This window comes from Ziziphus jujuba, chromosome 4 (genome assembly GCF_031755915.1).
Source record: "Ziziphus jujuba cultivar Dongzao chromosome 4, ASM3175591v1".
NCBI classification, from domain to species: Eukaryota; Viridiplantae; Streptophyta; class Magnoliopsida; order Rosales; family Rhamnaceae; genus Ziziphus; species Ziziphus jujuba.
This window is the reverse complement of record NC_083382.1, coordinates 13,316,804-13,332,275: the sequence shown is the minus strand read 5'-3', so window position 1 is coordinate 13,332,275 and position 15,472 is coordinate 13,316,804. Positions and strand designations below refer to the sequence as shown.

The 15,472-nt window shown below is 31.2% G+C and overlaps 2 protein-coding genes across 2 annotated transcripts; both read left to right on the top strand.

The window, feature by feature from the left end:
- The first annotated feature begins 625 nt into the window (after positions 1-625).
- LOC107417317 (protein disulfide isomerase-like 2-3) lies at positions 626-5,075 on the top strand. The gene is made up of 9 exons (XM_016025930.4): positions 626-931; positions 1,755-1,913; positions 2,109-2,222; positions 2,740-2,897; positions 3,029-3,128; positions 3,888-4,064; positions 4,150-4,295; positions 4,399-4,545; positions 4,630-5,075. Exons 1-9 carry the CDS (start codon positions 788-790, stop codon positions 4,802-4,804), a joined length of 1,320 nt encoding a protein of 439 aa, XP_015881416.2. The 5' UTR covers positions 626-787; the 3' UTR covers positions 4,805-5,075.
- A 6,738-nt stretch (positions 5,076-11,813) lies between these two features.
- LOC125422040 (cytokinin dehydrogenase 2) lies at positions 11,814-13,912 on the top strand. Its single transcript, XM_048472486.1, has 5 exons — positions 11,814-12,435; positions 12,557-12,684; positions 12,876-13,133; positions 13,234-13,502; positions 13,624-13,912. Exons 1-5 carry the CDS (start codon positions 11,814-11,816, stop codon positions 13,910-13,912), a joined length of 1,566 nt encoding a protein of 521 aa, XP_048328443.1.
- The last annotated feature ends 1,560 nt before the right edge of the window (positions 13,913-15,472 follow it).

Sequence of the window (15,472 nt, the reverse complement as noted above, 5' to 3'; positions counted from 1 at the left end):
CAATCCGTGCCCACCCCTATCTACAATGGCACAAGGTGATTAAAGATACTGTGATCTCAAAATAAACAAATTATATATTATTTTTGTTCAAACACTTTATTTCAAATTTTCGAAAAACAAATTTATTTATAAAATAAGAGATGGAATAATTTATTTTGCTACTTTTCATATTTAATAGTTTAGGGTATTTTTGTCATTATAAAAAAGTAACCATATTGGCCATGTTATTTTAAAAATTGACTAAGAAAATTGAAATTACAATGAAAATATGTGCAATTTTTTTTATAAAGAAAATGAAGATGTTTATATGAAAAATTTTGAAATTAAAAAAGGAGTTTGTGTAATTTATTGTTGATGATAAATATAGAAATAAAATTTTATTTAGTTATTTTTATCTATTTTGTTATATATGACACTCAAGGTCTTATGAACAGCCATGAAAATAAATGTTAATCTATGTAGTCCATTTAAGGGCTTTATAATTATAAAAAAAGAAAAAGAAAAGAAAAGAAATTAAGGGCTTTCCTTGAAAGAAAAAGAAAAAAAGAAATTAAAGGGTCAAGAAATTCAATTTCCCAATCCTTACTCTTAAAAACCAATCAAAATCCAACGACTCCAATGAACTTTTGGCCGTCCGACGTGTAAGATTGTGATTGGGCCGCACACGTAGCTCCCGTCGTGCTCAATATACTCGACCTCGGCGTCGAAAGGTTTTCTGTTCTGATCAGAATCAGAGAGAGAGTAAATCTCAGAGAGCGAGCGAGCGAGCGAGCAAGAAACAGAGAGAATGAGCGGAGATCGATCCCGGTCGTCGTTGTTCAAAGCCACTTCAGTCTTATTCACACTTTTCTTCGTCTTCAATATATGTGACGCTCTGTACGGACCATCGTCACCCGTAATTCAGCTAACTGCGTCCAACTTCAAGTCCAAGGTACAATTTTCGGTAGCTATGGCAGTATCTGTAGCATGCCTATTTTCGAATTCTTCGATATTCCGTGTTGCTTATTAGAAATTTTCAATCTTTTTGGCGAAAGTGTAGCTGGGTACTGATCAGTTTTCTTTTCGGAAGTATTTATGGTGCTTTTTGAAACCAAAAACAAGCTATTGGTGTTTGATGTTTTGCTCTGAAAAGCAATGGAAAATTGCTATTAAATTTAATTATTAACGAATATTACCATGTATTAGCGGAATCTATTGGATTTATGTATATATTTCGCTAATTACTTTTAGGATATTGTATATTGCTTTTCAGTTTTAGGGGATTTTGGGTATCGATAGGCAAGTCGATTTTGTAGCAGAACATTGTATAATGATAATAAGCTTTTGTTTTGATGTTCTTTGTTTCGTAGTTGAGCACATGGTCAGCTGGGTTTATGTTCTAAAGGAATTTTTCTTTTAATCAAAAACCTCAACCACCTTAGTGATTTGAGAATTCATTTTCAAGCAACATATTAATTCAATTTTTTTTTTCTCCTCATTATCTTTCATATAAGTTGTTCTTTACAGTAGTTTAGCACTTATTACGTGTATATGGATTTGTTTGTTGCACTGAGGGAGTATATTTGAATGTCATTTTCATTTTTGTTAATGAATTTATTCGAATATTTAGATCTTTGGTTCGAAATTGGCACTGTTGGATATCATATGTTATAGAAAAGGTTAATCTTTATCATTTGTTGGCAAACCATAATTTTATAGAGAAGGCCAGAATCTGACTCATATTACTTTGAACTTAAACCTTTGAATGATGACAGGTTCTGAACTCAAATGGAGTTGTTTTGGTTGAGTTCTTTGCACCTTGGTGTGGACATTGTCAAGCATTAACACCTATATGGGAGAAGGCAGCTACCGTCTTGAAGGGTGTGGCTACTGTGGCAGCTCTTGATGCTGATGAACACAAGGCCCTTGCTCAGGTTTTTATTCTGCGGACAGCAATTTTTTACTCTTAATTTAGGAGGAGAAGTGAACTTTTTGACAGTTTCCATTCTTCCAAAAGCTAACTTTCCCAGTCTTACGAGCTTCATTACAGAATCTGAAGCTTTTCTGATTTATAACTTCTAGTTGCTTACGAGAACTACTTGGTTATTGGCGTATTAATTACTTTACAGGAATATGGGATTAGAGGATTTCCAACAATCAAGGTGTTTGCACCTGGAAAAGCTCCTGTAGACTATCAAGGAGCGAGAGATGTCAAACCCATTGCAGAATTTGCTCTCCAACAGGTTTGTTTTAATCTCCTGTTCAAATTCTTTGGAATTTTTTCAGTCATCTAAGAAATTTCTTTACTGGTAGTATTGGATGGATTGGAAACAGAATCTAAAATGGCTTTTTGTTTTTACGAAAAGAAACTCATGTCATAATATGGAGTTTATAATTAATGTAAAAATAACCTTAGAACTTGTTCATACATTTTCTGTGCATCGAAAGGTGTAAATAATCAATTCGTTGTGCATGGCAATTAGTTGATTTCACCAGAACTATCATCTCCCATTCTTGGCAAGTCTATTCTGTCATCTCCACATTAAGGTCCCACTTCTGAGGCTAGAAGGCAAGAACAGTAGCTTCACTCGAATTGACTATTTATTATTTCTTCTATGAATATAACTATATAAAAATGACAAAAGATAGCTACAAAATTCATGTGGCTTGTGCATATGGCTTGTGAGTTGCTTATTCCTTTATATATAAACTTGCATTGGAAAACATGTATATGCTAACTGTTCTGTCTGTCCTTTTTAGATAAAGGCGCTTTTGAAGGAACGCTTGAGTGGAAAAGCAACAGGAGGATCAAGTGAAAAATCCGAACCTAGTGCTTCAATAGAATTAAACTCCCGCAATTTTGATGAACTGGTGCTTAAAAGTAAAGACCTTTGGGTTGTGGAGTTCTTTGCACCTTGGTAAGTGCCTTTTGATTCTTAGATCTTTATGAGCTTTATGTTAATTGGTCCACCAGTCTAAAACATGTGCATAAGTTGCAGTGGTTATAGCAAATTGTCATCATAATCTTATCCAATTTTCTTTTTTGAAGGTGTGGACACTGCAAAAAGTTGGCACCTGAGTGGAAGAAGGCTGCTAATAGCTTAAAGGGGAAGGTCAAGTTGGGTCATGTTGACTGTGACGCAGAGAAGGTAAATTTGGATTTTAAGTAACCAACATGGGATGCAAATCAGTAGTATGCTTTTGTTACTTTTTTTTATGAGGGTGTGGTTTGGGACAGGTGATTGACTCCAGAGTAAGTTTTGAGAAGCGTATGGGGAGCTAATTGTCTCCCTTTCAGTTTTAGGTGAAACCCAAAACCTGAATCCATTTTAGTTCAAACCCTCAATGTCCCTCCCCCCTTCTTCCCAATCCTTGCCCACCTTCATCTGTTGTTGTCATGGGATCTGGATCCTGGAATGGTGTCTAAATTATTCTTCTCCATAAGTTTGCTTTTAGGTTGTTTCACAAGTAAGTAGATATAGTTGGTTGATCTTTAACTTCTGTCTATCATTTCTTGCATTACTTCCAATTCAGATACGTAGATTCATTGCAGATCTGTCATGCTGGTTCCTCCATATAAGTTAGTTTATATTTCTATCTCCAATGTGTAGCATTTTCTTATATTATTCTTGTTCTTATTGTCTTGTTTTTAGGTACTATCACATTTTTATATTCAATCGCCAATAGAATGTTTATTTTGATTAAATGCCATGGATATGAGACATATTGTTGATGTAATATTGATGAAGTCTTGAGAAATTCATCAGTTTCTTGATTTTTTTACTTGTTTTTATTCTCTTTTATTTCCCATTACTTATTGGTTTGACCTATGATGTGGATGTGCATACTGATGAATATGCATAGCTTCATTCTGGAATCATCTTATTCTAACTGGGTGCTCGTTTCAGTCTTTGATGAGCAGGTTCAATGTTCAAGGGTTCCCCACCATTTTGGTATTTGGTGCTGACAAAGATACCCCTATCCCATATGAGGGTGCAAGGACTGCTTCAGCAATTGAATCATTTGCTCTTGAACAGCTGGATACAAATGTTGCACCTCCTGAAGTGACTGAACTGACTAGCCATGTAAGCTCTTAGCTTTCTATCAATATTTTAATCTTTGTCAAATAATTAGCCCGGGTACCATAAAGCTTTTATTTTTTCTTTGTAGGATGTCATGGAAGACAAGTGTGGTTCGGCTGCTATCTGCTTTGTGGCTTTCCTCCCTGACATTTTGGACTCCAAAGCAGAAGGGAGGAACAAGTACATTCAACAATTACTATCAGTTGCGGAGAAGTTCAAACGAAGTCCCTACAGGCAAGTTCCTGAGATTTCTTAACTAACATGCCATCCCCTCCCCCTTCTCAAAAATTCCTCTGCTGAGTTGGTTTCATTTTCCTTTTTCTTTTCTGTTTTGCAGCTATGTCTGGGCGGCTGCTGGTAAGCAACCAGACCTTGAAAACCGTGTAGGTGTTGGTGGGTATGGATATCCGGCATTGGTAGCCCTGAATGTGAAGAAAGGTGCTTATGCCCCACTTAAGAGTGCTTTCGAGCTCGATCAGATTATGTAAGTCATCTATTTTCACTTGAAATCTTGATTTTCATCATCAGAATGAATGAAAGAATTAACGTAGTGTGGGGGTTTTCTCAGAGAATTTGTAAAGGAAGCTGGGCGTGGAGGCAAAGGAAACTTGCCTCTAGAAGGAGTTCCGAAGATTGTGAAGACAGAACCATGGGATGGTAAAGACGGAGAGATCATTGAAGAGGATGAATTCTCCCTTGAAGAACTAATGGGAGAAGATAACACAAGCAAGGATGAATTGTGAAGAATTTTATAGTGGTAAAAGAAAGGAGCTGGGATTGTTATAAAATTTAGAAATAGATTTTTTGATGTTATGGAGCTCTGTCGGAATCGCAGGTCATTCTAATGTCAGTATGATCTATTATATCATTATGAGTGGTCTTTCACTTTCTTTCTTTCAGACCGATCAAGTGTTACACCCTTTTTTGAGATTTGTTTCATGGCAAAGAATTTTAGTGAACCATTCATGGCAATATTTCAAGTCACCCCTACATATGAGTTTCTCATTTTCTTTACATTTTTCTTATAATTTTTTATTTTTATTTTTTTTAGATCAATCATTTTCTGTTGTTCAACCGCTGAAATGAAAAGTAAACAGTCCCGATTTGGACTAAAAGTATTGGATTTGGGAAATCAATCCTTTTTTTAAATTGAAAACCATTCCATCGTTAATTAAACAGTGCTGACGATTCCTTTTTATGTATTAGAACTAGAATTAATATAAATATAATGAAATTACCCAACAAATGATGAGTAGTAGTATTTTGTAGTAGTATCATAATCATAAAAGAGGAATTTTATTAATAGGGTGGTCATGAAAAAGAAATGCAGCAGGATTATAATTATGTTCGTTGTGTTATAGTGGGTTAAATCCTATGTGGCTATATAGAAGTAACATAAAGAACCAACCTTGGTTCTGATGACTTACTAAGTTGTTTCAGTGGCTACCGAATTAAGGTCTTTTGAGAGCTTTGCATGTGATAATCCTTGTTATACAACTACCTCTTGTAACTCATTCATTCAATTTGGACCCATATTACACTCAAATCCATTAGGATTGTTTTAGCCTTGAGGGAAATAAGCAAAGGTCAAACCACCTTTGGCTTCCATGAGCTAAGGTACTGTCTCTATGCGTTTGAATACCTAAAGGACCATGAATACCATGCCACATGCTTCAACAACAACCACTCCGACGTCGTTTTGGAGACGGCAGTTAAAAGATACCAAGACTTTCTCAATTTGGATGTTAATGGGAAGCTTGATATTGATACCATTAAAACCTTTCCATGTTATAATGGTCCTTACTAGGAGATTATTTTGATTTTCTAAACGTAAAATTTACTTTTATTTTTTGTGTTGACTCGAAAATTTTGGACCAAAACACATGGTAATGATATGGATGTTTTTATAGAGCCATTGGATGATAATTTGAACCACTTTTGGGATGAAGGTCTTGAAACTTTGGCAATGATATTGATGTTTTTATTGAGCCATTGATTGATCATATATTGATGGAAATTGAAAATTGTTAACTAATAGTAGTTTATTTATTTGCTTTTATACTTCTTCTGTTTCAGAATTTCCTTACATCATAATAAGCTTTGCAATTTAAAGTAATTGATGTCGTTTTTACCTTCTTTTTTTTAAATAAATGCCAAGTTTTTATTAAAGTATCATTTTTCTAAAGATTTATTATTACTCTATAATTTGATTTATTGTCTCCTAATTCTCTTATGCATAATTAGTTTATATTTTGGAACTTTATAATATGGATTATATTTTTTAATATTATAAATTATCCAATTTAGGTCTAAAAAATAAAAACAAATTGAAAGTATGCTGCGTGCAATTTACCACTCTTGTCCATTTACCCTTTCATCTCTTTCTTGATCTCCTTTTTATAAGTACGTAAACAAATAAAACGAAACAATTCAGTTTAAGATAGAAAATGAGATGCTTATGTAAATCAAATTTTTCTAACAAAAATTGCAGGGCACCTTTTGAGATCCCCTAAAAGCCTGAAAATTCATAAGCCCAAATAACGAAACCAGGGAGATGTAACCTTGGATTTAAGCCGATACGGGCCTCTCAGGATAACTGAGGCCCGCATTCGTCAGGCCTAGATGGGCTTTAAGTATGCAAGGTAGGAATTGCTGTGCCATGAAGGACAGCATATGTATGAAAGGAGTCAAGCCCTGTTTGGGATTAAGTCGATAGAGTTTACATTCAATTCTAGCACAATTTTAGAAGTCAATTGGTTTTTGGTAAAATTGCTTTCAATTTGTTTATTAAATAATTTTGATGACCAGAAAGCTAATTTGAACGCAGGTTGAGAACTGTTTTAGAAATTCTGATTCCTTGGTAATCATGATAAACAATTTTAAATTTCTAAAATATCATTCATTTATCATAAAAAAATCAAAAATAATGCTAGGGATATCAACAATTTGTATCAAGAAGAATACCAAAATGAGATGGAATCTAATATGACATTCAGTTAAAAAATCCACATCATTACCATGTTAATACTGATTTATTAATAAAATTATTCATTCTTAATATTTTATTAGATATCCTATTAAATTAAATTTTTAAAAAAAGAAAAAAGAAAAAAGAAAAACATGAATAGATATTGCTTTTAGGGGTCTCCATCTCAAGAATAGCCATCGTCGGAAGCTGAAGGCTTTTGTGCATTGTCGCCATACCTCCACACACCAACCTCCTCTCTACTGGCCACAACTTAAAAACTAAAAAAAATGGTGATAAGCTTGTTAACTGCAGCAGCAACTGGAAGAAGTTCCGCAAGGTAAAGTTCTTCAAAAGTGCAGCAACAGTAATGAACCCAATATTTTTGGTATTTTTTTTTTTTTTTTCAGAGCGTGTTCATTATCTTCTCTCTCAATTTGTTGTATTGTGATTACTAAATGTGTGCAAAACCTATTAAACCTCAAATCAGTCTCTTTCTCTTGCACTGAAAAAGAAAAAGCAAACCAACAAAATATATCCATTACAGAAAAGAAATCGGTTCAGACATATTCTCATCAAAATTTTATATATATATATATATATATAATAAAAAAACATCAATTTGAAGATCATCATTTCCTTCTAAAACCACACAAGAGGATTGGTTGATTGGTCTGAGAGTTATGGACGTTAATTAGGTGTTGATAATCCAATAAGCTAAACTGACATAACAACAGGGAAGAAAAGAATAAAGAAATATGGCTTACCTGCAGTGAAGAAGAAGAAGAAAAAGACTGAAGCATGTAGTTTATGGGTAGAGAGGAGGCTGGCGGGTGGAGTTGTGGCTGAAGCATGTAGTTTATGGGTAAAGAGGAGGCTGGTGGGTGGAGTAGTGGCAACAGTGCAGCGAAGCCTTTTGCTTCTGGCGATGGTTGTTCGTGAGATGTGGAGTCCTAAATGCAATATCTATTCCTGTTTTTATATTTTTTTTAAAAAATCTAACAAGATATCTAGAAATATTAAAAATAAATTATTTTGTTAATAATGACATGGCAACGATGTAAATTTTTAAATTAAATGTCACATTAAATTATTCCTCATCTTGGTATCCTTTTTAGTATAAATTATTAGTATTTTCTAACATTACTGAAAGACCAAACAGCCCAACTTTTTGACAGGTGCTACATGGTTAGGGTAACTTAGGGATTAGGGTATCCTTGAGGAGCCCCAACACGCATCGATTCCCTAGCCAAGAGATCGATGGGGTATATAACTAATAAGACGCTTATTCTTTTTTGTCTTGGCTGATCTCGAAGGCTGATTGACAGTGTGTATGGACCTAAGAGCAAGATTTGTCCCATGCAAAAACTTTGCTGCAACATAAATAAAAAATTAAAGAAAACAACTAGGGTGAATTTGTATTAATTGTTGTTTTGTTGATTATTTCCCTTCATGAGTTGGAAGGTCGAGAACAAAAATCTTTTCACATGTCCTTTGAAATGTAGTTATGAGAACTAGCATTTTGCATTATTTTCTCATATTTGAATATGCCTGTAAATATGGCCTCGACAAAACCTTGCACCTTCTTTTTTTTTTTTTTTTTTTTTTTTTTTATGTCAGGAGTTACAATAAATATTCTAAACTAACGAGGGATGGATATCTAACAAGGCCTGGTTGAATTCAGGACCTAGAGGCTTTCGCACAAAATCATCTTATATTAAATAGATAACTATTCTATTATCAATTAAATTAAATAGTGTTAATTTTCTTTTATGCATTAAAATTAAATATATATATATACATAATAAAATTATTTTCATAAAATAATCAATTTGTATATATAATATCATAATGATAAGAAGAGAATATTTTTAAATAAGGTATAGTATTCATGAAAAAGAAATGCAATGTCAAAATATCAAAACAATAATGCTAGAATTATTAAAATATTTACCAAATAATATAGTGAATAATGTGATAAGATTTGAGGGTAATATTCGATGTAACAACTAGTCTATCAACTTATTTAGGTGGATGGACGTGATAAAATGACTTAATTATTAAATGAGAATTTAATATAACCTAAATATGTATAAATGAATCTTTTAATCTAAATATGTATAAATGAATCTTTTAATGATAAGTATAACTAAATATAAGTCAATATTATATGACACTTCATCACTTGATAAACATCATGGTAGACTATTTGGTATCTTTAACATTATTTATATTTAATTGGTTTATTCTTTTAATTTACTTATTCATTTTAAAGGTTCATTTATTTATAATTAGATTCATAAATATATCAACTAATAATATATTAATACGTGCCATTTTGTAAATGAATTTGATAAATATTTTGGTTTATATAGCATTACTACAAAGATATATAAAGAAACCAAATTTGTACATGATAGTTGAGACCTATATATGAATATTTAAATCTAATATATAGCTAACAATTAATCATAGTCTTAATTTCTAAGTATTAGAATTATTATATAAAAATAATAATGCTAAAATATCAATAAATCTACAAAAATATTTATTAAGTTATAAAGTATCATTATTTAATTGGCTTGTATGTTTTTTTTTTAAAATATCGACTTGTATTTAGTTACAATTATCACTTAAAAAGTTAACTTATTCGTATTTAGAATGTGTTTAGATAATAATAAAATTAGTGGAAATCTAATTTCTTGGAAAAATGATAATTTTCCTATGTTTGGATATTTATTTTGAAGTGTAAAAGTATGGATTCAAAAAATATATGAAAAAGTTATTGCTACTTGTGAATGTGTCAATTTCAAAATACTAAAGAAAATAGTTTTAAGATTTTTTAAAATACAAATTTATTCTTAATTTATTATATAATATTAAATTTAACTACTTACAAATCTTTATTTTTTTTTATTTTTTACCAGACATAATAAGAAAAAAATTTATTCCAATAAACTAATTCCCCAAAAAATTTAAATCACAGAAATCGATTTTCCTCAAATTTTGACATTTCCTAAACAAAATTTTAGATTATATTAATTTGTCAACAAATAAAATAACCTTGTTATATCGTCTTAATAATTATGTTAGTAGACTTTTTGGTAATCATAGTATTACCCCTTAAAAAGAGAGAGAGAGAGAGAGAGAGAGAGAGAGAGAGAGAGAGAGAGAGAGAGAGAGAGAGAGAGAGAGAGATGAATAGTTGTTTCAGTGGCTACTATATTAAGGTCTAACAACTCATTGAGAGATTTCACCAGAAAATAATAATAATAATTCGTCGAGAGCATTATTGTCATAATCTTATGATACAACTTCATTTATTGGTGTTTTAAACTTTCAGTGATGAAAGAACCCATAATTCCCCCATTTTTTAAATTTTGCAAATCTAGAGACTATGCGTATGCAACCAAAATATGTTAGTGGTGACAAGTAACAAAACTTATGGTATTCATACATATAATTATCAAAATAAAGGCAGTTAATAGCCATAGAAATGATGCACGACTTTATTAAATATTAATGATAAATCTATATAATTATTACTAAAAAATAATAATCATAAGAAAATAAAAGAAAATCTATATAAAAATTTCAATGGTTCTACTTTAGGTCAAGCCTATGAATTTATGTATCTTTTATTTTATTTTATTTTTATGTTGATAAAATGGTTTGATATGATATATTGAATTGACAATCAACTTATGAAATTTAAAATCAAACCTAGTCAATATGGAAAAATATAAACAAAAGATCCTAATTCATTTTGTTTATACTCTTAAGATCCTCAAATCTAGTGAATGTGGATTTAGATTTTTTGCTCGTTTTTTCTAATACTTGAAATGGATATTAGCACATGTTTACTTTGAGTTTAATTATGTTTTTTGTGTTTTTTTTATTATTAAAAAATGGTGTTATATTATCTATTGGAATGACAATTAATAGTTGAAATTTAAAAATAATAAAATAATAAAATAATAAAATAATAAAAAAGAAGAAGAAGAAGAAGAAGAAGGACAGAATGTCCTAATTCAATTCATTTATACTCTTGAAATCCCCAAATCCAAGTCAATGTGGGACCAGATTTACATGAAAATAGAAATAGATAAATAAAAATTTTGTTATTCTTTTGAAACTAAAAGGCTTGAAGTTTCATGCTGATGCGTGTAAGCAAATTCCATCACATGAATAGCGTGTTTTCCCTAATCGTGATGTTGGTATGTATATGGATAGGATATAAAGGGATAACTTTTTTCTTTTTTCTTTTTTTTTTTTTTTTTGGTCAATATATAAATGGATAGGATTGGTGTGATGAAAGCAATACTGAGTTTTTTCTTTCTACAACAAAACGAATGAATGGGTAGAAGAGGAAAGTGATTAATTAATTGTACGAGGCTCGAATAGGTTTGGAAACATAGCTGAATTGGACGTTTCTCTCTATGCACATGACATTTGAAAAATTTTGTAGTCAAACTTCTTATATAATCATTTGTTTACGATATAGAAATGACATTAAAACATTGCACATTTGAGCAATCCAAATGAAACAGAATATATTAATTGCATGTATACAATGCCATATTGACTTGTAAATAAGAGGGTATTTTGTAATTTTAGCAATATCTTTGTAATTTCTAGAAAGATCTTAATGTTATATATGTTTCTTATGTTCACATACATGCATGCCATTAATGCTTTTCCTTGCCTCTCTTTTCCTCTTCTCCTTATAAAAACCGGCTTACTCTCCAACAAAAACAATGTCACAAACAAGCCCTCTCACAATATCGATGTCTTCCAACATGTTTTACATGATCAGTATTTTGGTCATAATTTCCATAATATCCAAACCTGCAGAAACAATTAGCTTTGTACCCCCTCATGATATCTCAAACAAGTTCCGAATCGATTCACAGTCCATCAATTTGGCCTCAACTGACTATGGTCACATAGTTCAAACAAAACCATCTGCAGTATTTTATCCAACATCCACAGATGATATTAGGAGCTTAATACTATTTGCGAACAACAATTACAACTCGAGCCATCCTCTTGGCATAGCGGCTAGAGGGCATGGCCATTCGGTTCGAGGACAATGCACGACTCACAATGGGGTTGTGGTGAACATGACACATTTGATAAACCACAAAAATGAGCTTGGGATTTTCATCTCATCACAGCAAAGTCAAAATCAAAGTGATTCTTATAATGCTTATTATGCTGATGTTGGAGGTGAGCAGCTTTGGATTGATGTGCTGAATGAGACCCTTAAGTATGGTCTCTCTCCAGTGACATGGACAGACTACTTGTACTTGAGCGTTGGTGGGACCCTCTCTAATGCTGGTATCGGCGGCCAAACCTTCCGATATGGTCCTCAGATCAACAATGTTTATGAATTGGATGTTATCACTGGTTTGTATTAATTCTCTTAATAATTTCTAGCTATTGTAGCTAATATTCTATATATTTGATTTTGAAATCTTACATATAATTTAATCGGAATCAATGTCTCGTAACATGTTGTGATATACAGGAAAAGGAGATTTCGTGACGTGTTCCAAAGACAAATTTCCTGAGCTATTTTATGCTGTTCTTGGAGGTTTGGGCCAATTTGGGATAATAACAAGAGCAAGAATCGCCCTTCAGCCAGCACCGAAAAGGGTATGCTAAGGATTTTGACCAATTGATTTGTAGTGACCAAATCTCATGATTTTAAGTTATAATTAAATTCAATATCGATCATATTGTAATATTATATTACAAGCAATCATATTTTCTTTATCAAAAAGTAACTCACAATTTATGAAACAATTTTTTTTTTTTTTTTTTTGGGTGTTAATATATAAATCCAGGTTAAGTGGGTACACATGATGTACACCGACTTCTCTGCATTCTCACGAGACCAAGAAAGGTTGATCTCATTAAAAGAAAAAGATGGAGCGAATTATGTAGAGGGTCTTCTACTAATGAGACAGGGTCCTTATGATGTTTCCTTTTATTCCAAATCCGACCAACCCAAAGTAGTTTCCTTAGTTACTCAACATGGAATCATCTACCTCTTAGAACTAGCCAAATATTATGATGACAACACTCGGCATAGCGTGGACAAGGTACATATATAAATATAAGTTTTTTTTTTTTTTTTTCTTCTTTTTCTGTGTGTTGTCCTTTTAATGTGTAAAACTATGTTTTCTGGTTTTATATTTATAGGATCTTCAAGCTTTGGTAAAAGGATTAAGCTTTGTTCCTGGATTTTATTTCGAAAAAGATGTTGAATACCTATATTTCCTTAATAGAGTCCATTACGATGAATTGATCCTTCGTAAACAAGGACTTTGGGATGTTCCTCATCCATGGCTAAATCTCTTTCTACCAAAATCACAAATTTCTGATTTTGATTATGGAGTTTTCAAAAACATTTTCCTTAAAGAAAGTGTTACCGCGGGAATCGCTAAAGTTTACCCTATGAATAGGGAGAAGTAAGTTTTTTTTTTTTTTTTCAATTAAAATATTTTACAATAAATATTTAATGGTAATTAAGTTTTTTTTTTTTTTTCAACGCTTAATTTGAATAATAATTTAATTTATTTTTGTATGTAGGTGGGATGATAAAATGTCGTGTGTGATACCAGATGAAGATGTTTTCTACACCGTAGCTCTACTATATTCAAGTAGAATTTTTGATTGGAAAGCATACGACACCGTAAATGAACAACTATTAGAATTTTGTGAAAAGAATGGTATACCGGTAAAGCAATATCTTCCCTACTATGAAACTCAAGGAGATTGGATAAAACATTTTGGTTCAAAATGGACAAATTTTCAGCAGCTGAAAGCTAACTTCGACCCCAAGAAAATACTCTCACCGGGCCAGCGAATTTTTAATTAGTCATTAATATCTTATATTGCGATGAAGTTCTGCATTTTAAACTTAAAGAGTATACTATGAATAATACTTACTCGCTTAGTATTTACAATTTTACAGTATATTTTTTATACGACACATGTAACTGAAAAGTCTTTTGTAATAGAACTAGAACTCCTGTATTACTTGAAATACAAGTGCTGATGAGTTTTTCATGTTTATCATGTTAGTGTTATAACTAGTTGCTAAACATTAATTAAAATATCAATTTCTAATATATATATATATATTTTTTAAAATTCTATTATGTTATAGCTTACTAATTGAACCAATCTTACCTTTTTTAATATCATTCACTTTTATAATATGAAAAAGTTAGAAATATATTAAAACAATGTTGGACATTAATTAAGAGGACGCCATTTTCTTCTTTGAGAAATTTAATAGCTTTGCCAGATAAGTAGCTGGTTGCTACCAATTGAAATTGAATTGGTCAACAAGTTACCAAAATGAAATTTCATTTCTTAGTTTTGTTATTAGGTTTACTTTTAAACCAACTTATAATTAATGTGCCCTCAACCAAAACGAAAATACACCTATAAGAAGAAACATAACTTTCTCTTTCTACACATAATTTATTAAAAAAATATAAAAAATATATATAAAAAAAAAACAATTTCATGATTTAAAAATCTTAAATTAGTTGATTTATTTAACGTATCAATATTTTTAATTTTTTTTTAAATTTCAGAAAAATCGAAACATTCTATCAAATTTTTATGATAAGAAAAAAATAAAAATGTTTAAATAATCCTCTATTTTCAGAGAGTTTGTTAGATATTTTAAAATTATCTAAGAAGCAATATTTTTCTTCAAAATTCAATTCTTTAAAAAAAGAACTAAAAAAAATTTAATTAATCAATTTAATAAATAGTTTTATTTACATTATTATTAAAGAACAATTTTAAAATTTATTATACATTGATGCTTATACAATGTTAATTTTTATGCCACATAAATAATAATCTACGTTCACTATTGAAGAGGATTTTGAAACTCTTAAAGCATTTTCAATAGCTCAGTTTATTGCTAAAATGTTTGTTATCATATCAAAAAAATAGACAGCCACTTAAAAAAAACATGTCCAATGGATTTGTCTAGATATCATGCCAAGTTTGTGTGGCAAGGAAAAAACTATAGAAACTATTTAGGTGGCCCTTTACTGCTTGAGGGTTTTAAAACATTGTTTTCCTAAAAAGTAAAATTTTCCTTTTAAAAAAAATAAAAAATAAACTAAAAAATATTTAATTAATTAATATGTCAGGACCCGTCCAGAATTCCTTCCCCGGAACCCTAGACAGCCCTGATCCCAGGAAAACCCTACCGGACCCTCCAAAGGAAAATCCGACAGAGCCTCCCCTAAGGGATTTACTTACCACAAATTACCTGCACTGAAAACACACTTCTAAAAACATCCCCTTATTCCTCCCACAAACTACAAACTGATTCCACAAATTCCAGCACTTCTTAAAGCAACAACAGTCCAGTGCATAAATAAAACAGAAGTATTCCAATAGTATACAG

Bases quoted from the DNA above. Each gene is read 5' to 3' on its own strand.
- LOC107417317 (XM_016025930.4), top strand. From the start codon at position 788: ATGAGCGGAGATCGATCCCGGTCGTCGTTGTTCAAAGCCACTTCAGTC. The intron at 3,129-3,887 runs GTAAATTTGGAT...TGCTCGTTTCAG, and splicing joins TTGACTGTGACGCAGAGAAG to TCTTTGATGAGCAGGTTCAA. The intron at 4,546-4,629 runs GTAAGTCATCTA...GGGTTTTCTCAG, and splicing joins TTCGAGCTCGATCAGATTAT to AGAATTTGTAAAGGAAGCTG.
- LOC125422040 (XM_048472486.1), top strand. From the start codon at position 11,814: ATGTCTTCCAACATGTTTTACATGATCAGTATTTTGGTCATAATTTCC. The intron at 12,436-12,556 runs GTTTGTATTAAT...TGTGATATACAG, and splicing joins TGAATTGGATGTTATCACTG to GAAAAGGAGATTTCGTGACG. The intron at 13,134-13,233 runs GTACATATATAA...TTATATTTATAG, and splicing joins CTCGGCATAGCGTGGACAAG to GATCTTCAAGCTTTGGTAAA.